This window comes from Mesoplodon bidens (genome assembly GCF_964165515.1).
Source record: "Mesoplodon bidens genome assembly, chromosome: 2".
Lineage (NCBI taxonomy): Eukaryota > Metazoa > Chordata > Mammalia > Artiodactyla > Ziphiidae > Mesoplodon > Mesoplodon bidens.
Window position 1 is genome coordinate 85841314 of NC_138177.1, and position 24921 is coordinate 85866234.

The 24921-nt window shown below is 37.5% G+C and overlaps 2 protein-coding genes across 11 annotated transcripts in view; one reads left to right on the plus strand and one right to left on the minus strand.

Annotated features, from left to right (window-relative positions):
* The window catches only part of PHTF1 (putative homeodomain transcription factor 1), a gene marked incomplete at its 3' end in the record, with an annotated part of 80119 nt that extends 67708 nt beyond the window's left edge, over positions 1 to 12411 (plus strand). For 4 of the 8 annotated variants that reach the window (XM_081222505.1, XM_081222507.1, XM_081222506.1 and 1 more), the window contains 4 exons: positions 641 to 796; positions 1765 to 1860; positions 2544 to 2669; positions 3215 to 3750. In XM_081222505.1, coding sequence (XP_081078631.1) covers positions 641 to 796; positions 1765 to 1860; positions 2544 to 2669; positions 3215 to 3235 — 399 coding nt within the window. Of the gene's footprint in view, positions 1 to 640; positions 797 to 1764; positions 1861 to 2543; positions 2694 to 3214; positions 3751 to 7692; positions 7731 to 8212; positions 8304 to 12317 lie in introns of those variants that run through there. The other 4 variants (XR_014014261.1, XR_014014263.1, XR_014014262.1 and 1 more) reach the window with 4 other exon arrangements.
* MAGI3 (membrane associated guanylate kinase, WW and PDZ domain containing 3) overlaps positions 10003 to 24921 on the minus strand; it is a 275258-nt gene continuing 260339 nt past the window's right edge. For 2 of the 3 annotated variants that reach the window (XM_081222384.1, XM_081222383.1), the window contains exons 17-21: positions 23597 to 23699; positions 22707 to 22833; positions 21624 to 21767; positions 14942 to 15080; positions 10003 to 13415 (exon numbers count right to left, since the gene is read on the minus strand). In XM_081222384.1, the coding sequence (XP_081078510.1) occupies positions 12319 to 13415; positions 14942 to 15080; positions 21624 to 21767; positions 22707 to 22833; positions 23597 to 23699 (1610 nt within the window). In that variant the 3' untranslated portion in view covers positions 10003 to 12318. Of the gene's footprint in view, positions 13416 to 14041; positions 14133 to 14941; positions 15081 to 21623; positions 21768 to 22706; positions 22834 to 23596; positions 23700 to 24921 lie in introns of all 3 variants that reach the window. The other variant, XM_081222385.1, reaches the window with a different exon arrangement.

Consider the following 24921-nt stretch of genomic DNA (forward strand, 5'->3'; position numbering starts at 1 on the left):
TGCCACATTCACCAGACATTGCACCTTTGCACCTTCGGGTTTCCATTTATTTCGGTCTTTACAAAATTCTCTTAATGGAAAAAAATTTCAATTCCCTGCAAGACTGTAAAAGGCACCTAGAACAGTTCTTTGCTCAAAAAGATAAAAAAGTTTTGGGAAGATGGAATTATGAAGTTGCCTGAAAAATGGCAGAAGGTAGTGGAACAAAAGGGTGAATACATTGTTCAATGAAGTTCTTGGTGAAAATGAAAAATGTGTCGTTTATTTTTACTTAAAAACCAAAGGAACTTTTTGGCCAACCCTACTTTGAAAAATGGTCACCATATAATTGTGAGTGGGCACACTTGTGGTTAAAGAGTTTGGAAATACATTTGTCTTATTTCGCTTATTCTATTATGTTTTCTTCCCTTGTTATTTCCAGACCCTTGCTGTCTCTCATGCAAAGAAGAAAATCTAGGAAACTTAGAGAAATACATAATTACTAATTGAATAGATAATACTTTATGAGTATTAAAAGTCTCCTACTTTGGGTATTAAAATATTGGTATCTTGTAAATGTTTTTAAAGTTCTAGAGTAAAGGAGTAATTACAGATTTTAAGACAAGTGAAAAACTTAACTTTTTTTTGGTCCTTTTCATAGGTTCTCCGGGGACATAAAACTTTCCTAAATGATGCTTATAATTGGGAGTTTTTGATCTGGGAATCAGCTTTACTACTTTTCTTACTGCGCTTAGCTTCACTGGGGTCTGAAACCAATAAGAAATACAGCAATGTCTCAATATTACTTACTGAACAGGTATTGATTGGTCCTTGACAGTTTGATTCAGTGGTTAGAGATGGTATAATAAGATTTCTGCAGAAGATTCAGGGTTGAGTCTAGATTCTGTCACTTTCTAGCTATATGACCTTACACCTTACAAGTCACTTTGCAACTATATAATTGTTTCCTCTTTATAAAATGAGGGTATTATCTTTCCCACCTGCTCCCAGGATTGGGTGCTACTTCATAGTATAAAAATTATTTTTGTTGGTGGTAATGGAGCATACTTTTAATCTCATATTCTGTGTCAAGTATTAGATCTTTAGAGTACCTGTCATTTAAGGATGTTTAATAAGCTTCTTGACTTTCTTCTCAATCAGTCAAACACTGAATACATTCAGTGTTTGGAAAATACTTGCTCTTTAGTATGTGAGTATATATTACAATTGAGAAATGTTTCTTATAAATACAGAGTAGTATAGAGTTGGTTTTGTTTGTTTTTAATTTCATGTTTATCCATAAGTTTTAAATAAAAATACCTAATATCACTAGATTTTTTTTTTTGCCTTAGAATTATAGTGGCGAATTCTTACCATAAGGGGAAAAACAAGGGATTAGTAAATTAAAAGCAGCGATCTTTTTCCATTCCATGAATGTTTAATGAGGATGTTAGATTATTTGGGGGATACCAAGAAGAATAAGATATAGTTTTTGAACTCAAGGAGTTTACATTTTAATTGCTATAATTAATATAAAAGTTCGCATTGTTTTGATAAATTGCTTCATTGTTATTTTTTCTTCACTAAACAGCTTTTCTTTGCCATATGTGACTGATTAGGGATGGGGGTTTGGGTAGGTGGCATATGTGCTCTGAAGAAATAGCTACTGGAATTTTGAAATTTATTTTACTTGAAAACATTGACCTCAAAATCTGCCATGTTGAATGCAATATATATATCTATCTTTTCCATGACATTTGCCCTAATCTCTATTCTTTCCCTTAGATTAATTTATATCTTAAAATGGAAAAAAAGCCAAATAAGAAAGAACAGCTTACTCTAGTAAACAATGTATTAAAGCTATCCACCAAGTTGTTGAAAGTAAGTAATACCCTGTGATACATTTTTACTACCATTTCATTAAATCAATGCTGTACTTCTTGGAGAGGACCCTAGTAACAGGTAGATGCTGTGTAGATTCAAACTACCAACTTGATAGTTTGGGGTTAATGACTCTATGAGAAAAAGTTTCCCAACTTACTACCCAAGTTCTAGTGATTGCTGATGTCTGTCACGTTTTAAAATTACATTAAAAAATCACAAATAGCATATTGCTTGGATCCACCTTTAAAAACTTAGCTAGTGGAAAAGTAGGTGAGAGTTCACTACAGGCATTAATTAATTAATTAATTAATTAATTTTTAATTTTAAAATTATTATTTTTAATTGAAGTATAGTTGATTTACAGTGTTTCTGGTGTACTGCAAAGTGATATATATATTCAGATTCTTTTCCATTATAGGTTATTACAAGATATTGAACATAGTTCCCTGTACAATACAGTAGGTCCTTGTTGTTTATTTTATGTACAATAGTCTGTATCTGTTAATCCCAAATTCTAAATTTATCCCTCCCCTGCTTCCTCTCATTACAGGTTTTTTGAAGGTAAGGGAAGAGGTTTTAAGCAATCATCCTCTCCCAAGACTGAAAAAAAACAGTCGAAAAATCACTGGTGGCTATTATGAAACCATGTATTTCATCTCAGTTCTTTCATGTTTTTGTAGGAGCTGGACACACCATTTAGACTCTATGGACTGACAATGAATCCCTTGATCTACAATATCACACGAGTGGTTATCCTTTCTGCTGTCTCAGGTGTTATAAGTGATCTTCTAGGATTTAATATAAGAGTAAGTGTGATTATCACTCTGTAGCATCTGCCTTAGTCTTAAAACTTATTGTATATAGTAATCTTTGTTCTTCCCACTGTGTGTGTGTGTGTGTGTGTGAGAGAAAGTGAGAGAGGGAGGGTGGAAGGAGGGAGGGAGGGACTGGCACGGAAATAACTCTTGAGGTAGAGAAATAGACATTTGAAATAGACATTCAGCTTAGGTTTTCTCATTTTATGCAAGTACAATAGATCGTGCTCTTGAATGGAACAAAAAAATCAAGTTTGAATCTCATGTCAATTTAATAGCATGGGCTGGGTTGGCCTCTGATCTAGGGAAATGTACAGAGGCAGAATGAATGAAAACCAAAAACCCGTGAACTGCAGTATATCTTTTTTGATCCTGGAAATTGTTAACGGTTTTTTCTCTATGATGTTCTATGGTTGCTGTTGTCACAGTTGGTACTTTTTTCTTATGTAAATGGTTCTTGGTTTACATGTAAGTGTACCTCTCAACCCCACCTATTTGTCATAAAACTAACTATTTTGGTGATTTTCTTTTCTTAGCTGTGGAAAATTAAGTCATAAGCTGAGTCATGTGCCCGGACTTTCTCCCCTTGCTGGCATCAGTGCTTAACCCATTAAGGAAAGAGATGACTGCAAACCCATGAGACACCCACCTGCTTGTTCACACGGAGAGGTGCCCTCAGCTCTACCTAATCTAACGAATGGTGTTTTCAGAGGAACAGAGCCTTTTCCAACTGGGTGTGCATGCTAAAAACCTGTATTTTCATGGTTTTCAAATAGTATGAATAGTCAGGAGACTGAAGACTGTTGTGTTATAGTAACTTAAGGACAACTTTTTAAGTTAGGAAATTTATTCTGGGCATTTCAGTGCTGTGACAGTTATATTTATTGGAAATAGTCTTTTGGGTACTCTGGCAGATGCCCAAAGCATGAAGCAAAATCCTTTATTGGAAATATGCAAATTCAGTACTTTTCTATTACAGTCTATAGAATTGGAAATTTCATTTCTCTAGCAAAGAGAGATCAAGTTTAAACTATTTTAGGTTGAACCTGAATAAAAGAACTTTATTGGAGAATTTCAGTTTCTAGGCTTTTTTGTTGTTGTTGAAAGAAAAAAATAACCTTTTAAACTGTGATTTTCTGTTAAACTATGGAGAACATTTTAATTAGTTTATAATTTTGGAGTTAATCCTAATAACTGTATAGTTGTTGGTGAAAGAGTCATGCATGTCATATGGCATGTAATTCAGCATGAGAAATTTAAGTCTATGCACACTCATCCGTGTCCACCATAAATCTTGTTTTCCATTTAAATCATCTGAGCTATGTTTCCCATCACACTACTAAGTGAAGTGTTCATAGTTTATCTGTTGTGAGACTCAATGTATTTAACCCTCAGTATAATCTCATGTCCTCAGTGTCTGTACTGAGCCAAGCTATGCCACTGATGATTTGGATTCTCTTATCAGTATCCCCTGTTACACATACATGCGTATACATATGTTAATGAAAACTCTAATAGTCTACATTTAATTCCTGCTCATTAAGTTACCCACTTTGAAGAATCTCTCGAGGCAAATTGAAAGCCCACATTTTAATGACAAGATTTTGTGAATTTTTAAATGGAAATAATTAGGAAACTTAGTTATTACATGTGAAGTATGTACATGCAAAATCAGTGTATCATTTACACATATCCTAATATGCAGGAAGATTTTTGAGGTTTAAAGATGAATTTCTTAAGTCCAAGAATTGAGGTCAGACCTTTCTGGATTCATATCCTTGGCTCTGCTACTTATTAGCTTCACAGTCTAAGGCAAGTTACTTAACATTTTTGCATCTCAGTTTCTTTACCTGTTTAATAAGGATAATAACTACCTAATAGTGTTGTTAAGGTTAAGTGAGATTATCATGTAAGGTACTTAACGTAGCATAAAGTACGTAGCCCTTAATAATTCCACAATAAACATTTGTAATTACTGTTTAAAACCCTTTAAAAATCTTTTGCTGATAGATTCCTAACTGTGAAGATAGAAACAAAGGGGGCAACATTGCTGAACTAGAAGTAGATTACCAAAAATTTGCAGCCATTCCAAATACTGCGTGAGAGTTACAATTCTTTTTAAAAAGTAAAACCCCATTATAGTGATTTACCTTTGGAAGGAACTGATCTGTAAAGGCACTTCAGTATCTCAACAGAGGGCTCATAGAAATCATGCTTTAACTATTTTCCATAAGGAACAAGAGCAGCTATCTCAAATCCAGGATTGAACTGCTCAGTGCAGATTTCGGATGAAGAAAGCTGATGCCTTTATCTTTTTCTCCTACAAAAGAAAACCACTGTTCTATTTTTATTTGAATTTTTTACACAGTGAATTCTTTAGTGTAAATGCAGTATTCAGAATAGTTTACTCCTGTGAGTTGTTTCGGTTATAGTTTTGATGGTGTATAATTGGTTTAAATGATTTTTCAGGTGGGTAAAATTAACTGTATAGGTAGTTGCTCATGTCGGAAACTTGGGAATCATTTTTCACTCTTGCCTTTCTCATACCTCTCATCCAGTCATCAAGTCTGAATAATTATCTTCTAGATATTTTTCTAATCAGTCCATTCTTCTCCATTCCCACTTTCACCACCCTCATCTAAGTCAACATCCTTTGTTTTTGAACAAGATGCTGCTTTTCTGCCCCTCTCCCCCATGCCCACCTATTCATCTCAAAAGCTAATGTGTCTTTTCTGAAATGCAAGTCTCAGTCTCATCGTTTAGAATCTATTAATGGCTTAGTATTACTTTGAAGGTAAAAATCCAAAATCTTTTTAGCAAGGTGTATAGGCCTACCTTGTTGAGAAAGATTTTTGAATCTTTATGTTTGAAAGATGTTTTTTCTGGGCATAAAATTCTAGTTTTAAAGATGTTGCTGCTCTACTGCCTCCTGGATTGCATGGCTTCTGACAAGAAGTCTGCTGTCATTGTCATCTTTGTTCTTCTGTATGTTTTTTTTTTTAACTCTGGCTGCTTTTAAGGTTTTTACCTTTTTCATTGAATTTGTGCTATTTACTTATAATGTGCATTGGTGTAGTTGTCTTCATTATTTGTGTGTGTGCTTGGGATTTGTTGCACTTACTTACTCTGGATTTTTAGTTTTCATCAAATTTGGAAAATTTTTGACTGTTATTTCTTAAAATAAGTTTTCTATACCCCAGTCTCCCACCTCCTGAGACTCCACATGTTTATTAGGGTGCTTGAAGTTGTCCCACACCTTACTGATGTTCTGTACATTGTCCCAGTCTTCTGTTTTTAATTTCTATTAAAGACAGAAGACTGGGACAACTATTTCTATTGCTGTGCCTCAAGTTCACTAACCTATTCTTCTGCACTAATTTGCTGTTAATCCTACCCAATGTATTTTGTCTACAGAATTTTGATATTGCTTTTTCATTTTTTTGTATCCTCATGTCTCTCTTTAACATGTGTTTCTTTTCTCTATCTTGTTTTCATAATATTTATAATAGAAATAGTGAATAAGAACATTATAACAGCTATCATCTGTGTTATTTTGGGGTTTGTTTTTGTTGATTTATTTTTCTCCTCATTTTGGGTCATATTTTCCTGCTTCTTTACATGCCTAGTAATTTCTTAATGGATGTGAATTTTACATTGTTGGGTGTTGGGTTTTCGTGTGTGTGTATTCTTTTAAATATTGTTGAGCTTTGTTTTAGAATGCAGTTAAGATACTTGAAAACAGTTTGATCATTTCAAGGTTTGCTTTTAAGCTTTGTTAGGTGGGCCAGAGCAGCCTTTACTCTGGTGCTACTTTTCTCCACAACTGAAGCAAAATCCTCCTGAGTACTCTACCTGATACCCTGTTCGGGATGAGGTTTTTCCAGTTTAACTGTAGGAACATGAACTCTTCCCAGCTCAAGAATTTTTAGCCTGCTTCCTTTTGGTGGTTCTTTCCCTGTTGAGTATTTCCTTGTGCTGATCAATACTCACCTGAAAACTTGAAAGGAAACCTCTGCACATTTTTGGAGCTCTCTCCTCTCTGCAGCTGTCCTCTCCTCTCTATGCAGCTGTCTTCTCTCTGGTACTCTGCCTGCCAATTCTAGCTGTCGTGGCCGCCCCAAATTCTTAACACTCACCTCAACTCAGCAAGGCTGCTTGGTTCAGTTTGGATTCCCCCTTCCTACACCACAGCCTAGAAACTGCCTCTGAGTAATCTGGGGCAATCATGGGGCTCACCTCATTGAATTCCACTATCTTTTACTGCCTGTTATCTAACACCCATTTTTTCATATATATTTTTCCTTTTTTTTTTTTTAAGTTGTCTGAGGTGGGAGAGTAAATGTTTTTCCCACCTTAGTAAATAGAAAAAAGTTTACTCAATTGCTCAAGCCAAAGGCTTAGGGTTTATTCTTGGTTCCTCTCTTTCCTTCCATATCTAATCTACCAGCCAGTCACGTTGGTTCTGTGTTTCCACTGCTAACAGAATGAGCTTCCTTTGCGCTCAGCTGGATTACTGTGCTTCCCTTCCCATTCTTGCCTCTGCAGTCGGTTCTCCACAGCCACGTGAGTGAGCTTAAAAATATGGAGACTATATCATTCCTACTTAAATCTTTCCTGGCTTTCCCTATGCTGGCCTCCAAGGCCCTTCATTATCACGCCTGCTTCCCTTTCCAAATTCCCCTCCTCAGTACCTGACAGCCACACTGGCCTCCCTGTGTTCCTCCATTATACCAAGTTCTTTCTTATCTCAGACTGTGCCTGGAATACGTTTTCTTAAGTTCTCCCCTGAATGGCTTCTCAGCTGTCAATTCCTTAGCAGGACCTTCTCTGAGTTAAAATTGTTCCCCATCTTTCCTTGTTATCAGTTATATATGGTCCTGTTCATTTCCTTCATGGCACTTATCAGAATCTGATTATCTTGTTTATTTTTTGCCTACTTGTTTCTGTCCTTCCCCACTAGAATATAAGTCCCTTAAGGCAGGAATTTGTTGTTGTTGTTGTTTTTCACTCCTAGGTCCCCAGAATGCAGAAGAGTACCTGACCCCATAATAGGTACGTAATATAAATTCATAGAATAAATGAAGAATAGACCTCAAGTAATTTACTCTTTATGTAGTTGGTTTTTTTTTTCTTCTTCTGTTAGGATGGAAGAGTTGTACTCTCAGTGCTTCACTTATTCCTGTATAATAATTTCTAGGAGATTGGACTTTTGTTTTGATCTCCCAAAAGGCGTGATACTTTAACATTTACCTGCTACTGAGAAATTAAATAAACCAAGATGTAAAAATAGAACTAGATAAGGCCATACATACATTTAATTGAAATAATAATAACCATAGATGGATAAGAAAAATACCTGTTCAGCTACTTTTATAATTTGTATGGGGAAAAATTCTATCTCCTAAAGTCACTATGGAGGTATGACTTCAGACTTCCTAAACAGGTACATTATGCCTCATGTATAATATAAACACTTTGAAAAGTTGAATAACCAAATACTTGCCTAATTGGGGTATGGTTTTCTTAACTTTCAGAGACAAGTAGAAAAGTTCTAAATACCAGGATGTCCTCCAAAGTAAAAGCTTACGGGTCTGTGTTTTTAATTTTGGTTCATTGTATCTAGAGGTAAGTGAACCTGTGCACTGTAAAAATAACCTTCTTTCAAATTAATGAAATTCATTTTCAAAATTTTTTAGTCTACACACTCCATAATGGGCCAAATGGGTCTTACTCCCAAATATAGTGTATGATTTGGAATTATCAAGAAGTAAATTCATTAAACTTAATCTCATCTATACAGCTGTTGACTAGTTTGGTCATTTAAAGTAATTCTTTGCTTCTTGTGGTTATTGGTGCCCATCTTGAACGATGAAGTTTGAATTTCATAAATGTGCAATAATTCCATTCCTTTCCTGCAGCACACCCTGAGCCTATATGCTGTAGTAAGGTATGACTCAAGGTAACAAATAGTTGTTGTTTATTAAGTACAAAATAAGCCTCTTGATTTGCTATAAACATTTGCTAATAGTTCTGCTTGACTTTAATGCAAACATTGTAAAATAGACAAATACCCACAGGATTCTTTGGAAAAATATAGGTTCAGGCTAAATTAAAGCACTTAGCTATGTTTTTGTATTTTAATGTGTATGTGAGAAAGGTTCAGAGTTCTTTGGCACAACTCTACTAAATTCTACTCTCGATAAGCCTTCATACTTCCTTCTTACCCTTAAGGCTCTACTTGCATAGAAACTTTAAAAACAGATCCAAGTTAATGGATATCTTAAACTAATTCAGTCAACTGAAGCAAAGATTATAGAGTTCATGTCATAATTATGGCATGCTTTAAACCAGTCATTGTATTGCTGATAAGCCTTAATAGCATAAGCAGTAAAGAGCTGCCTAAATAAACAAATCTGTTATTGTTTAAAAAGCACAAGTAGTTCTTAGCACTGGAGCATGCCAGGATGATGTAAGAAGTTGCTCTGATATATTCTTCACGCCAGACTGAATCATCTCGTTTCGTGACTGAAGTCTGTTTACACCAGTGTTCCTTAGTTCCTGGAGCTCACTCTGGACTAAGCTCGAGCTTAAACACATCTCTGTGGAGGTCGGTAGTTAAGACTGTCACACAGTTTAACTAATTTGAGTAGTTCTTGCCTTCTTAAAACCCAATTCTTTTTGAATGTTGGACACATTAAACATGAAGCTCTTCATTAGTTCACCTTGAAAAGCATTTGACTTTTTCTACATGAGAATATCTGACTATTAAAAAAGGAAATAACCAAGGTATGCTCAGGTAGAAATAAAAAGCCACATGCTTTTCTGTGTCCAAGACTTCTGAAATAGGAGTTGACTGTGCAAAAGCTACTTGTCCCCAGAAATTTAATGTACGGGGGTTAGAAGACACTATTATAGGCTCTTACTCACTAATCTCTCTAGGGAGACAACGTGATAGCATCCCAGAACTTGTTTGCTGTTACGACCAATAAGAAAATATGTCCACTCAAACAGCAACAAAATGATTTTGCTGCCACTCTGCAGGCTTTGCTACAACACACATCTCCATTGTGGGGCTCGGGGTTTGGAGTTTATTTTCAGTGTGAGTTCAGTAATGGCAGGCGGGAATTAATTTTTCTCCTCAAGAGTATTCAGTTAACTATGGTCTTGAACTAGGTTTTAGGCATTATTCGTTCCAAGAATTTCAGTGAAATCAAGTCAAAATACTTCACTCTACAAGTACAACCTAGAGTAAATAAAATGATTTAAAAATAATGTGAAATGCCATAGTCTGATGAAATAGAGTTTGTGACCTTGTGGTAACTGGACTTACACAGCTATGTCCATTAGAAATGTCTGATGACAATTTCCAATAAGACAAGTCCTTTTCTTTCCCTGACAGTATAAGAAAGGATTTTTTGGGGGTAGCAAATTATTTATGCAAAGCTATTTTCCTTACAGTGAAAGGTATTAAGTAGGTATAATGATATTCAACTCAAACTAATTTTGAGCTTTACATATAGATAAGTATAGCTATACAGGTAAAGTCATCATTGTAAGAGTCTTTCTGATTGTAGGACTTTGAATATTTGTTACTTGTAGGGATAAAAATCTATTTGAGGACTCAGACCATGATGAGAATTAGCTCCACAAATAGAAAAAGCAACATTACATAAACCTGACAGTAAAAGAAATGCAGGCCATGAACTGATTTTTGTTTTTCTTTTTTTTTTAATATCTATATAAAAAATAACGAGCGATTTACAGGTCTCTTTCTCTAATCAGAACCTCAAGTGTATATATAAAGGTACTGTACAATATATAAACATTTACAACCAGTACATCCATATTTTGCTTAGCATTCCAAGGCCACATTGCTAAGTCAGTACAGAATCAGTACAGTGACAGGTTACTTAGAAAGGAAAGAGCCACATCAGACTGACAACAGATGACATCAAAGTTATGTCGCAGTTAACAATAAAAATTGGATTTTTATCACTAATTGTGGACTATAGGGAAAATAAATCATTTCTGTGATACTAAATTCGTAGCATTTATCAAGCCTTCTAATTCTTCTCTATTCAAGTAGTTACAATAGGTGGGTAAATATAGTTCTGGATGAAAAGGGGATTTCAGAAATCTCACTCTGGGAAGCATGTCTTATCTACAGGGGCTGATTTAGTTGTTATATTAAAGAATTTCACAGTCAGACTCTGAGAGGGAAGGACCTGGACATGATGTGTTTCACAATAACAAGATGAACCCAGGGTGACAGAACAAGTGTGTTCAAATACTCCAGAAAATGGTTTTATTCTGAGAATGTTCCTTTATTTATAGATGCTACTGAATGCTGCTTCCGGGGGCTGAGAAACCCGGATCTATTTTATGGAGCTAAAAACTGTCTCCACCTTCCAACAAACATCTCTAATTAGACTTTAAAAAAGAATTCTGAAAATCTGTACAAGCTAAGCAGATGTTTGCTCTCCCTTTCTTGTTTGTAAATAGGTTAATGTAGCTAGATATTAAAATTAAATAAGATCTAGCAAGGACTATCTACCACCACGTTTGTTCTCACTTGCTTGTGAGCCCGTCTCACACAGGTTCTGCTTCTCAACACTCGAACTTGTACAGCTGCTGCCAGATGAGTTGGTACCTCATCCGGCAATGGACCGTGAAACTGGTTTCATGATTAAGTCCCTCTTCAAATATGTATTATGTATTAATGACTAATGACTTAGTAGTTGGTTCAACCAAAATATCCAGAAATAGAAATTTGGTAGTTTTTCTTCAAATAGCAATAAGCAATATTTCCACATGCTTCTTTGTGGTTTCATAATAAAATAAATGAAATAAAAGGGTGATCTGAGATGCTATAACACATTAGAGTTGGATAACACAGCAGGAGGTGAACTCTTAATCAATTGAAGTGCTTTCTCATTTGAACATTCATTTGTAAATAACATCTTTAACAGTTATTTGAAATACCTTATCCGGCTGAATTAAAATAAACAGCCATAAGAAAGTCAATATTTGACTCCATTTTTTTTTTCTTTCCAGTAGTGATGTTTGGGAGTTTTATTTTTAAACGGGGACATCATCAGTAAGCTGTTAGGAGAGGCAACTGCCATCTTTAATGATGAGTTAACAATCTCTTCTTCTGCAAGGGCTCAAATATTTCTCTCTGTAAACATGCAACATGCTATTGAGAATATCAACTTCCAAGCCAAACCTAGTTTTTTCATTACTGTGGAAATATCTGAGTGAGAAGGATAAAATAGACATGATACAGTAGATAACTTGGCACAAATATAAAGTGAGTTGTGACCACGTTGTGAATATCAACATGTCATTTGTTCAGACACCCATGAAGACGAGCTGGGCGGCCTGAGCCGGGCTTGTCTGATGAGCCCGTGGGTGCGGCTCCTTCCTGAGCGCAAGGCAGGCAGCCAGCCAGAGGGACAGTGGGTTCTTAAGCAATCCTGCAGGCCCTTCATGCAGCCTACGTAACTTGATGCTCAAATTAAAATGTACTTCTTAGGTGTGTTTCAGAATTCCTGAAAAAAATGATTTTGGGCGGGGAGGGGAACACTGCTTTTTAGTAGGAAAAGATTACAACTTTTTTTTCTTTGTTTTATACTAAAGGTCACAGTCGCTTCTCGGCCACACCAGTAGTGCCTGTGGCTCTACTTGCACTTGGCACCTTCCAAGGCCCTGGAGTTATTGGTGTTTTCTTAGCTGGAGAACCGCTTTCAGGTTTGAACCCTCCGCTCTCTTTGTTTTTGTCAGCTGCCTCTAGTTCTTTTCTTTTGTGATCTTCTATTTTGTTTAAAACCATTTTTTCTTCAGGTTCCTGCTTTGGCTTCTTTTCTGATATTTTGATATTTTCTCCTATTTTATCTTTACTAGAACTTGTTTCTACTAAGGTTGCTTGCTTTCCTTTTTCATTTTCCGATATAGCTCTACTAGTAGTGTTATTTGTCTTTTTGGATGCAAGAGACTTTTCATCCATTCTCTTGCTTTTTTTCTCTGGAGACCTGGTTCTGTTTTTTCCAGGCTGACTCTGATTTGTACCTTTCCTGATAACACCTGATCTTTCTTTCCCATCTGACATCTGCTCAGCATTGTTGTTAGCATGGCTCCCTACTCTTTGGTTCGCATTTGATTGGTCTTTGCTTCCTTCAGTTTTTTGCTGCTTCTTTGGGCTTGAAGACTGTCCTCTGCTTTTTCTGCAATGATCTTGTCCAGAAGCTGCCCTGGTGCTGATCTGACTACTTTTATTCTCTCCTTTCCTGGGGCTGAGTGATCGATCTCTGGGTCTTCTTTTGGGGTCATTTTTTAGAGGACTGGGAATCTTTTCTAAATGTTCCTCTGAATATCGACTGGCTGACTTTTTGGGACTAGCAGATCTGCCTCTTGGTGTGACACCATTTTCTACTTTCAAGAGATTTTTCTTATCACTGTGCCCATGACTGTTGGGTGGATCCCTTTTATTCACATTTTTATGGAGAAGAGACTGATGTTTTATATCAGACTGATTTTCATTTAAAGTGCTTTTCTTTTCAGGCACAATGTCCTTTAATTCTTCTGCCTTTTCACATATCTGCACTCTCATCAAAGATTCTTCAATTACTGGCACACGACACTCTTCAAATATGGAAGCAGAATGTGAAGATGGGTGAAATGGTGACTGTTCATCATAAATCACATTGGAAGATGAAGGGTTATTAATATTCCAATCACCTAAAAAAAGTGATTTGAGTAGAACATTATTAAATTTTAGAATTATAAATAGGAACAATTAATTAAGTTTTGAATTTTTGGATAGCCATTTGAATTTTACTGACTGCTTAAACAAACAGCCTGAGTATTTTATAAATAAAGTCCATGTATGTTTAGATCTCTCTCTATAAAGGCAGACGTATACAGACAGCTATACTTGTACCTGAAGGATAGGTTGTTTTATATATACAAAATAATAGTATTCATTTTTCCAATTACTTTTGTATAATAGGTATGATAATATATGATGTGTAAATTCTTTATAAGTAGCAAAAGCCCAATAAAAATCTTAAATAAATAATAAAATTGGACCAAATTACCTGGTCCAAGCAGCTTACTAATTTAGCTATTATTGATGGATATAGCTTCAGGATTTGCCAAAATCACTAATAAAGGAGACCAAACTGTGGTAACCAGAATGGAGTTCATGGGCATTTGTAAATAATTTTCTTGCTTTAAGCTGTCAAATTTAATGTCAAAAGGAAACTGAAAAGTGCAGAAGATAGAAATAGATGTATTTAATAGCATCATTTTTAATTAAAAAGAAAAAAAAAGAAGGAAGTGATTTACAAGACATGCAAATTTACCAAATCTTTTTAAGGAAAGACCAAGAAAAGCCCTGAAAGCCTTAATGTTGCTCAGGTTTCACGTAGGAGCACAGACCGGAAGGAGCCAAACCTGAAGAAGGAAGAGAAAAAGCCTAGGACTGTGTAAAAAAACATCACAGCGCAGTTAGCAAAGATGTCACCGGGGACGTATGGTTTACAAGCAGATGGTGGAAGGTAATACAGTCAGAGGATTATAGGCTGGAAGGGGACTGTAGGAGGTCATGTCTATACTTATCCCTCAAAAGCTTTATGGGGGGAAGGGAGGAAACTGGAACGGACAAGGACTAAGTGGTGTGGTATTGTACTTCTAGACTAGTGCACTCAGTTGATAAACAGTGATTTTCAAATACTGTGATATTTCAAAAACATACAATGAAACCAAGGAAATTTAAGATCAGTACAGGACTACAGAAATGGTCCCAAGTGCAACTCCTTGTCTCCAGGTAGAGCTAAAGTAACTTGTTTTTGACAAATGACTAGAAAAGCCTAAAGTTCTCATGCTGCTCATTAAGAGAGAAACTCATCTTACTATAAGGAAAAAAATAGCATTTGAAGAGATTTCAAATGCTTTTCATAACATTAAAGTCGTTTGCCTCTAATGTTCTTGTTTTTTATAGGCACTTTTCCCTGCAAAAGCAACTATGTTTTCTGCTGAAACTAGCTTAACATATAAATTCTAGTCTAACAAAAGTTCTGTATGAAGTCACTTATTTTGTAATATTATTATTTATGGTAACTAACTTTAGATGGTTCTGGTGGTTACCTCTGAATTAGCTAGTAACATATCTGTCCCCTCCAAATAGATATTCCTTTTCCTTCTGCTGCCCTCTCCCTAACACATTCTCAGCTTTTCAGCTACAGGTGAGCTACTTAACTTACCATGGTCAGGTATCAAGCCAGTTCCTGGCCTCAAAAGAAGAAGAACTTTATTTCCACCGGCCTGAATGAGCTCAATTGCTCGAGTATGTGTGATGCCTTGTGTAGGTTCCCCATTGATTTCAACAATCTGGTCCCCAACCTAGACAGGGAACATTCACAGAAACAACATGAAACTACACATCCTCCTTCAGTTCCGTTTTGTCATCCCTAGAGCCACCCAACTCTGCTGAATGACCCTTTGTAAAATATTTAACTTGTGCACAGTGCTATTATGCTAGAGTTGATGAGGAGTGGACAGGTGGTAGCAATAGGAAGAGATGATGTCCAGTTTTATTTACGCTATAAAAGTTTATATGACTAGTAAGCAGGATCTGGGCATCTTGAAGTCAAGAATCAAATTCTAAGTTTACAACCAAAGGTTAAGTGGTGGGAGAGGTGAAGGCTCTATGACCCACATGATACCACAGAGCTACCTCTGATTAATCCGCCTGTGAAGGGTACTTTCCGACTCGACCTGAATATCCTAAATCCTAGGCAGGTGGCTCCTCATCTTTGAAGCCTATCCTGGCCTCCAGGGAGAACTGCCTACTCCTTCCTTTGTGTTGCCGCTACGCCCTGTACATATATGAGGCATTACCTAAATGAAATATTTATAGACTAAAACTCTTAAGAAAACTCAGCTTGGAGAAATTCATACTAATATGAAATACTTATTTAAAACCAATAGCTGGCTTACACTAAATGACTTTAGTGTGTAGTGATTTCCCTAGAAAACAAACAAAAGCTAGGGATCAGAATAAAATGCCTCAAGTACCACTGCTATTTACTAGAAATGTTGTCTATAGTTATTTGAAAAAAAAAAAAAGGAAACGTGAATGAGTGAAGTATAACTTCTGCAAAGGACCTGGTTAAAGATAATGATGGTAATGATTTAAAAATATATCCAGATTTTAAACAACATTTCGAGGTGACAAACAACTAAAGGGTGTTGGCTTCAAAACAGAAAAACTGAACAATGGGCAGTTACTGAAATTACAAAAAGCAATATTTGCAGAGCTTACTAAAACGATGCAGAAATAACAGAAGAGGACGCGGTAATTATTTAACAGAGGTGAGTAGGGGTGCTCTGTAGCCACAGCTGCAGCAGAGCACAGTGGCTTGGAAGCTGGGCTTTGGAGTCATAATGTCTGTGGTTCACTCCTGGCTCGACCTCGTCCTAGCAGAGTGGTCTCATTTTCCTCTCTGTTAAGTGGGGATAACATTAGTGCCTACCTACCTCCTGGGGTTGTTGGGAGGAATTAATGAGCTAAAAACAGGATTATACACCAAGCACAAATAAATGTTAATTTTCAAATGATCTATTTTCTGGTTTTCCAAAAAAAAGATTTAAAGCATAGCAGGGTGAGGGACTTCACTGGTGGCACAGTGGTTAAGAATCTGCCTGTCAGTGAAGGGGACACAGGTTCGATCCCTGGTCTCGGAAGATCCCACGTGCCACGGAGCAACTAAGCCTGTGCACCACAACTACTGAGCCTGCGCTCTAGAGCCCGCGAGCCATAACTACTGAAGCCCGCGCGCCTAGAGCCCGTGCTCCGCAACAAGGGAAGCCACCGAGATGAGAAACCCACACACCGCAACGAAGAGTAGCCCCTGCTCACCGCAACTAGTGAAAGCCCACGTGCAGCAACAAAGACCCAAGCAGCCAAAAAAAAAAAAAAAAAAAAAAAAAGTAGCAGGATGAAGATTTAACTATAGACTGCACCCCGTTCTATACAATGCAAAAATTTTTCAAGTAAACTAAGAAAATAGAACAAGTTTTATTGCATATTTACGGAAAAAAAAATGAGCGAAGAAGTGGAGGATATCACAAAATAGATGGATTTAACACATAAAGTGGAAAAAACCCCAAAATACGATGATAATAAACATAATAGAATGGAGAAAAAGTAATAAACACAATTCATTAAAAAACCCTTATAATCAGAATAGGTATATAAATGAAACAAAGGTCGGTACCCAGATTTCCTTTAATAAGTGATTATAGAAAAATCACTCATGAGGAAACACAGATGACAAATTAGCACCGGATATAAAACCCTCTGATAATTAGAGAAATGAATATTAAAATAGATACTACTTGGAGCATGCTTTGGTTACATCTTGTAAAAACGTGACTGAGGTTATAATTCATTTCAATTATATTCTTTGGCTTAAATTCTCTGTCCAAACCTGCATATTTCTTATTCTTTCAGCACAATAAGTGAACTGCAAAAAACTTGTAATTGAACAGATCTGCCACCAGGTGTCACTTTTGTTTAACTTAAAAACTAAATTAGGGTGAAGGAGAGGAAAGCCATGGTTTTAAGATTTATGGTAGAGAGGCCCTCAAAAGGGGAAAAAGTTCTAAACTGGACTACACAAAGCTTAAGATAAAAAAATCACACCTTTGAGAGGGAAATGTAAACATTCTTTTAAAAGTTTGTTACTTTAAAAAATTTAAGTGTGATAAAAATACAAAAAATGGGGAATATATCTTTTGATAAGAATAAAAATTCAAGGTCAGGTTTTTGTATTATTGAAAAATAGAATTGTGGGGGACAGAGGAGAGGAGAGAGGAGAGAAGAAAGAAATGAAAGGGGAAGAAAAGAGAACAGGAGAAGCAAAAGGGGGAAAGTAGGAAGAACGACAGAGAAAAATCGTTCCTTTAAAAAAAAGTCATTTTTTTAAGGCAGTCTTGCAGTTTTTAAAACAACATCCACTAAAGTGTATTACAATGACTAAACAATATTCCTAACACATTGCTTACCTTATCTTACAACCTGTTAAGACCCTTTATGCCTCCCAAAGGAATTGAGTCCAAATGACATAATCATGGCCTGATGTGAAAGCACACAGACCAGGCTGAGAGACAATGGACCTGGGTCCCTCTGTGGCTGTGACTTAGTCTCCCTGAGCCTCAGTTTTAATCTGCAGGTGGGGATAATGCCACCTACCTCACAGAGTTTTTGTGAGACTGAAACTAATACAAGTGAAAACATGTGGTCTGGAAGACAACAGACTCTTAATAGTTTCTAAATCTGATTCTGTTCTTTGTCAAATATTTCAGTCTGACACTATTACCTAATACGGACTTTTTCCATTCAGCTGATTTCTCATTCCTTTAGCCCAGAACCTTTTTCCTTCCTCTCTAAATCTTAACGGGATCTAAGGACCAGCTGAAGACTCACTAAATGTACAGATCCTCTCAACACCTTTCCATCTATATTAAAAGTTAACATTTTCTTGTTTTATTGAATTATACAATTACACTGTTTGCTTATTCCTTCCTATAGGCCAAGTCCTGTCTACCCAGTAATAAGTTCTGGGAGTTAATCTTAAATATTAAAAAAAAAATTATCTCATTATCTAGAAATATTAACCATGCATTCTATTCTTTCAACAAATATCTCTGGTGCATCTACTATCAATATTCAAGGCACTACCTCAGGTGCTGAAGATACTGGAATAATAGGTACAGGACACAAAGTACGGTGTCAGCTTAACAGAAAAGACACGGGAGAAGAGGAGAGAGGCAAGAGGGGAAGGCAGACAGGATGGATGCTCAGGTGGCTGGCTCCATGCACAAGTGTCAGCTGGAGATAAATGCTCATCTTTGGGGACAGTGGCCACCTGAGTTAGTTGTCATTTACAGCAAAGCTCCCATGATCCCTACACCAAGTCAAGATTTTGATAATTTAGTAGCCAGAAAAATTATTCTCTGAAAAGCTGATTTATTTTATTAGAGTTTAGAACAAACCTGGGCATAGCAGTAATAGCTTATTTGCTTTTGCTTTCAAATTTCAGAGTTTCTTTTTTATATTAAAGCTGATTTTATCACATAATTCTAAAGTTTCTGTTCATTATTCTGTTCATTATTAAGAATAACATGTTTTAGAAATAGAATCCTTTAAGGCCCCTTTGTTTGCCCTTTATTTGGTGAGATTAGTGTATTTGAAACCAACATTTCAATTATATCCTAGTTTTTGGTTTAACTGGAGTTTTGTGATACAATATACAATGGGAGATTTTTTTAAAACTCCAGATTTAAATGACTTAGAGAGTTTTTTTTGAAAAAGGACAAAGAAAACCAGAAATAAGTATGCCATTCCCATATACAGTGCCTCAAACTGCTCTTACTAAAACTTTAAGAAGTTTACTTGGGCCATGTATTTTACATGTATTATAGCTCTGCGTTTTGTGCAGGTTCAGAAGTTACCCAACTATGCACAGCTACAAGGTGGCAGAACCAGAATTCGATCCTTGTCCTGATTTCCAAACCCATGTTCTCCCCACTTTATTAAACTGTCCCTACAAGAAAGTGCACTGCGGCGAGAGCAAACAGCTCAGCTTCAGCACACTAATAGCCTTTGGCCATCAGCCCCTCTCCTTGCCATCAACACCCTCCAGCTCTGCTTCTGCTGCTCTGCGTTCTCACCCTCCCCATTTTCTCTACTTGCTATGGTCCACTAATGACAGGCCTTATCCAGAGTCCTGCCCCTGGCCCACAACTCTCTAAATCTTCTCCTTTAGTGAACTCATCCACAGCAAAGGCATCAGTTTTCACTTCCGTCTGGGTAATGTCACAATCTGGGACTTTACCTCTTGTCCTAACTGCCTGCAATGTCACAGTCTGGGACTTTACCTCTTGTCCTAACTGCCTGCTAAATATTTACACCTGCTCAACCAGCTGGTCCTTCAACATGACTACAACTTAGTACATCATCAGTCTTTGCCAAACCCTTTCTCCCACTGGCCTCCCTCACGTTTTGTTTTTCATAGTACAGGCAGGGTGAAGCCTCTAAGCCATCCTTTACTCTTTTTTTTTCCTTCATCCTTCACTCATTTAATACTTGTCAGTCAACTAAACTGGTCTTTTCTTCATTAACAGTTGATCCCACACGCATCACTTACCATCCACCCAAAGTACTACCATCCAAGTTACACTCCCACCACCATGACTGGATGCCTAAACTATAGCTAGCCCTATCCCCTCATCCATCCTACACACCAAGAGACTGATTTGATCAGTGTATTGCTCTCAGGGGGAACTCTTGGCGCAAAAGCCTTCTGTGACTTTCCACTGTCTTGGACCTACATACTGGTGCTTCATCCTACTTTCATATTCTCATTTTCTTCTACCCTCCTATGTATTTTCTAAATAGACTCTAGGTAAACTTGACCACTTGCAGTTCCCTATATATGACGTGTACTTCCTTCGTTTTACCCCTTTGCTCATTTCTTCAGCCTGGAATGTTTTCTTAATCTCTTCCTGTTGAAATCCTATTGACTGTCCAATGCCACCTCTTCTATGAAATCTTCTCTACTCGTATTCACCTACTTTGAACTTGTACAAAAGTCTAGTCCTTTAGAGAAAGGATGGTACCTTGTTTTGGGGTCACTCTTTTTCCCAGCTTATTCAGTATCATGTATAAATCCTTGGGTAAAGCAAACACTCAGTAAATGTTTATGAAATGAGTAATGGGAGTGGAGTAGTGATGTGCATAATTCAAAACTGCAATCACCCAGACGACTTTTCTAATCATTGTTAGAATATACCATCTAATAATTTGCCAGGGTCATTTGCCTTTCTAATTAGTTTACTTAGTTAAAAGTAAAAGAGAAAAATAGGGCTTCCCTGGTGGCGCAGTGGTTGGGAGTCCGCCTGCCGATGCAGGGGACATGGGTTCGTGCTCCAGTCCGAGAGGATCCCACATGCCGCGGAGCGGCTTGGGCCTGTGAGCCATGGCCGCTGAAACTGCGCGTCCGGAGCCTGTGCTCCGCGACGGGAGAGGCCACAGCAGTGGGAGGCCCGCGTATCGAAAAAAAAAAAAAAAAGAAAAAGAAAAAGGAGAAGAAGAAAAAGAAAAATTTCTCTTTCCCTGATGCCTATTGGTAGCAGAGGGAAGAAGTCCAAAGTTCTCTTGAATAGTAAGGGGAAGACTGTCCGGATTTTATAATTTTTAGCATATAAAATTTTTAGCAAATAATTGAATACCAGTAAATTAACTATTTAAAAAAAAATTGAGCCCAGCAAATGTCTCCTATATAAGAATCCTCTAAGTAACATCTAGAGAAGGAAGGAAAATATCTTTTGCAGATACATAAACCATCTGGCCTCAATGCCATGTACAAAGCTATAGTGTTTCAGAGCTGAGTACCCCTATGCAGGAACATTGCTGATGTGATATCTAGTCCTGAAAATGATAATAAAGGTTGGGAGAGTCATGCTTTTCGACCTCTGGCTCCCTCTAGAAGTAGCTAAGAGGGAAAAAAAAATCCTGGGATTACTGTTTCTTGGAAGAAGTCGATGATTCTGTTTCATCCTGGCTTTCCCAAGACTTTTAATAAGATGAAAGTATATTTTATTTATTAATCCATTTGCCCTTGAATGTTGACTACGTAAGTAAAATTGATTTTTTCTTACTGACCAAAGTCAAGCCAGCGCAAGCAGCCTAACTGCAATACAGTATAGCACCCTGCAAAGAGGAAATGAAATCATGACAAGCATCTGCCTTTCAGGTTTTAGTGATGGAAAATCTTGCTTCATAGATTCAGGAGGTTTCTGCATTCCCTTTAATCAACTATTTTCAGAAGTTTCCAGTCCTGAGCCAGAACCAAAGTTTGCAGACAGAAGCCAACTCACGTGAATTCTGCCATCTTTGATGGCAGGACCATCCTCAGCGAGACGCAGGATGAACAGCCCCATGTTGTATTCCTTCCCACCCCTGAGGCTGAATCCAAAGCCCCGGGGGCCTCGCTCCAGCTCCACTGGGTAACAACCAAGGCTCTAGAGAGAGAGAAGTGTAAGAAAAACAAGCTTACATGGACTGCTTTATTTGAAGTTTGAAGAAAGACTCCTTTTATGGCCGGAAGAAATGATTTATACTCTCAATACGCACTTTTAAAAGAAAATTGAAGTACAGTTAATTTACGATGTTGTGTTAGTTTCAAGTGCACAACAAAGTGATTCAGTTACACATGTATATATATCTATTCTTTTTCAGATTCTTTTCCATTATAGTTTATTACAAGATATTGAGTATAGTTCTGTGCTCTACAGTAGGTCCCTATTGATGACCTATTTTATATATAGTAGGGTGTATATGTTATCTCAAACTCCGAACTTATCCCCCATCCCCTTTTGTAACCTTAGTGCCTTCTATATCTGTGGGTCTATTTTTGTTTTGTAAATAAGTTCATTTGTATCATTTTTTGGGGATTCCACATATAAGTGCTATCATATATCAATATGCATTTCTATATCATAAGGAAGGAATGTACGTTTTGGTCGAAGGGCTACTTAATTTCTATAAATGCAGCCTAAATTAATTTGAAGATTACATGTCTTCTCTACTAGTTGGTCAATATGCAACAGAACAATCAGAGAACAGAATTTTGAACAGTGCTTCCTTTAAGCAGATTTTGACTAATTTTCCTGAAAAAAGAAAAAAAAAACCCACCCCAAATCCTTCTTTGATTAACTAAAACACTGCTATTTCTAGGTACTCAAGTAAGGGTTAAAATTTCTCCAATAGAGGATAAACTTCTTTTTCACTCTTTACATTGTCTCGTGGACACTAAGAGAATGCCAAACACAGAGTAGGTCCTTAAGAATGATCAGTTTTGGGAACAAATTTATCTGAACTGATTTGCAATTAAAATTCATCAGTGTCAGTGATTCGGCAACTGAAAAGAACAGTCTGCATCTGGGGGGAATCTCTGTTACCTGATTGTGCCGACTGCCTATGACTGAAATCATTGCAGTGTCAGGCTGTGCAAGGTGCTTGTGGTCAGACCACGAGTGTCTGTAGGAAGTGGAGACGTCTTTTCCAATTTCACCTTCTGTGACACTTCTACAGGAAAGAGAAATCAAGTCACTCTCTGAACTGAGAATATGAAAAACAGCCTAAAAGTAAAAGCAGATCAATTTCTTTTCCTTTAAAAGCTGAATTTTGCCATTCTCCCTCTGACAAACTGCTATTAAGACAGGCTGTATCTAGAAGCAGAGAGATGCCAGGCAAAAACTAGCCATGAACTCCAGCATGGCTTCAAGTCTGTCAACACCCCCATGCTGTTTTTTTGTTTTGTTTTTGTTTTTGTTTTTGTCTTAAGGGTGTCTCAGCACAGTTTACATCAAGGAAAACTGCACTTAAGTCACTGAACTGGAGGGCAGATAAGCTGACCTTGTTACAGTGAAAAATGGCTCTCCTGCAGTACCAATGCCTGTGAAAATGCTGAATTTTTGGAAATTCAGTTTTTGTTTCATGATTAATATTTTCAACGAAAGAGGAAAGAAATATGCACAGATACTGCTCGGGTAGTCTAAGAAGATGGTAATCGATGTGGGTCTGGGGCTTCCCTACCAAAACCGTGAGGACCTAGAGCAGCAGAGTAGGTGTCAATTCTTTCTAATCCCCACCTGTTACGCTGCACCCTGGGCTGGGGCTGGGAAGAGGGGGAGGAAGGGACAAAGGGACCGGAGGGACTAGACGTCTCATCTTGACCTAACCGGCTGGCTTCTGCATAATTGTGTGGAGGTGAGTGGGGGTGGGTGGGTGACGCAAAGTGGGGAGATGAGCAGAGGAAAAAACCAAAACCTGAGAAGAGCAGCCCCACCTGTCCCCAGGTATGTGGTTGGCCTGTGACTGTCCCATGGGCCTGTGCTGCAGGGCTGGGCTTTGCCTGGCGGAGTTTGTTCCTGATGGTGGACCAAGATGCTCTGTTCAAAGGCGAAACAAGAGAAATAAGAATTTGTACATAAAAATGTGAAAGTGAGACAGTAACGAGTGGTTGTCACTTTCCCGACGGTAGTGACTTTACACAAGCAGCACTGCTGTCAGCTGCTTGCAACTGGAACTAACGTCTTTTTCCCTGTGGCTTCTGATTGATGTTTATGTTTGAAGAGAACAGGAATCATTCTTACTGCACATGCTTTCCCTCTTTCACCTTTGTTCTGGTCGTCCACACATGAAAATCAGAAATGAACACACTCCATACTATTATCTAGAGGACTGAGCTCTGGGAACTACCTTGTAACATATTTATGGGTTTCCAGAGTGTACTGCCCGTAACTGGTAAACCACTCTAGATGACAAAGACAGGTCTTAGGAATGCTGGAACACAGAGGCCAGTCTGGAAATTACACACGTATCTTTAACCTGCATCTTTAATGTAGCAGTAGTTATTTCACCTGACTCTAGTATCAAAGAGAAACTTATAAAATCATCCTGAGTATTGACAAATGTTTATAAAGATTTTACTGATTCTATTTTCTAAAAGCACAGATGTAAGGGAAAAAAAGGAACATTTGCTTCAGTATCATCCTCAACAGCTTCAGAACTCCTGTTGTTCCTTGAAGGCGGATTTCATAACTAAGCAAAGTGCTTGCATCTAGAACTAGATGCCAATTCATGGGAGAGGACAGTTAAAAGACACTCTGGAGATTGTCAGACTCATATATATTTTTAAGGCTAAAACTTTCGGACTTCCCTGGTGGCGCAGTGGTTAAGAATCCGCGTGCCAATGCAGGGGACACGGGTTCGATCCCTGGTCTGGGAAGATCCCACATGCCACAGAACAACCAAGACCGTGCGCCACAGCTACTGAGCCTACACTCTACAACCCGCAAGCCACAACTACTGAGCCCACGTGCCACAACTACTGAAGCCCGCGTGCCTAGAGCCCATGTTCCGCAATGAGAAGCCACCGCAATGAGAAGCCCGCGCGCCACAACTAGAGAAAGCCTGCACGCAGCAACGAAGACCCAACACAGCCAAAAAAAAAAAAAAAAAAAGCTGAAACTTTCTAATGTTTTATCCCGCCCAAATTTTAAAACATAGGATATTTTAAAATATCAAAGAGAGAGCATAGGTTAATGATTAAGACCATGAACTTTGGAGCAAGACTGATGGGGTTTCAGCCAGATCCCATCATTTACTAGC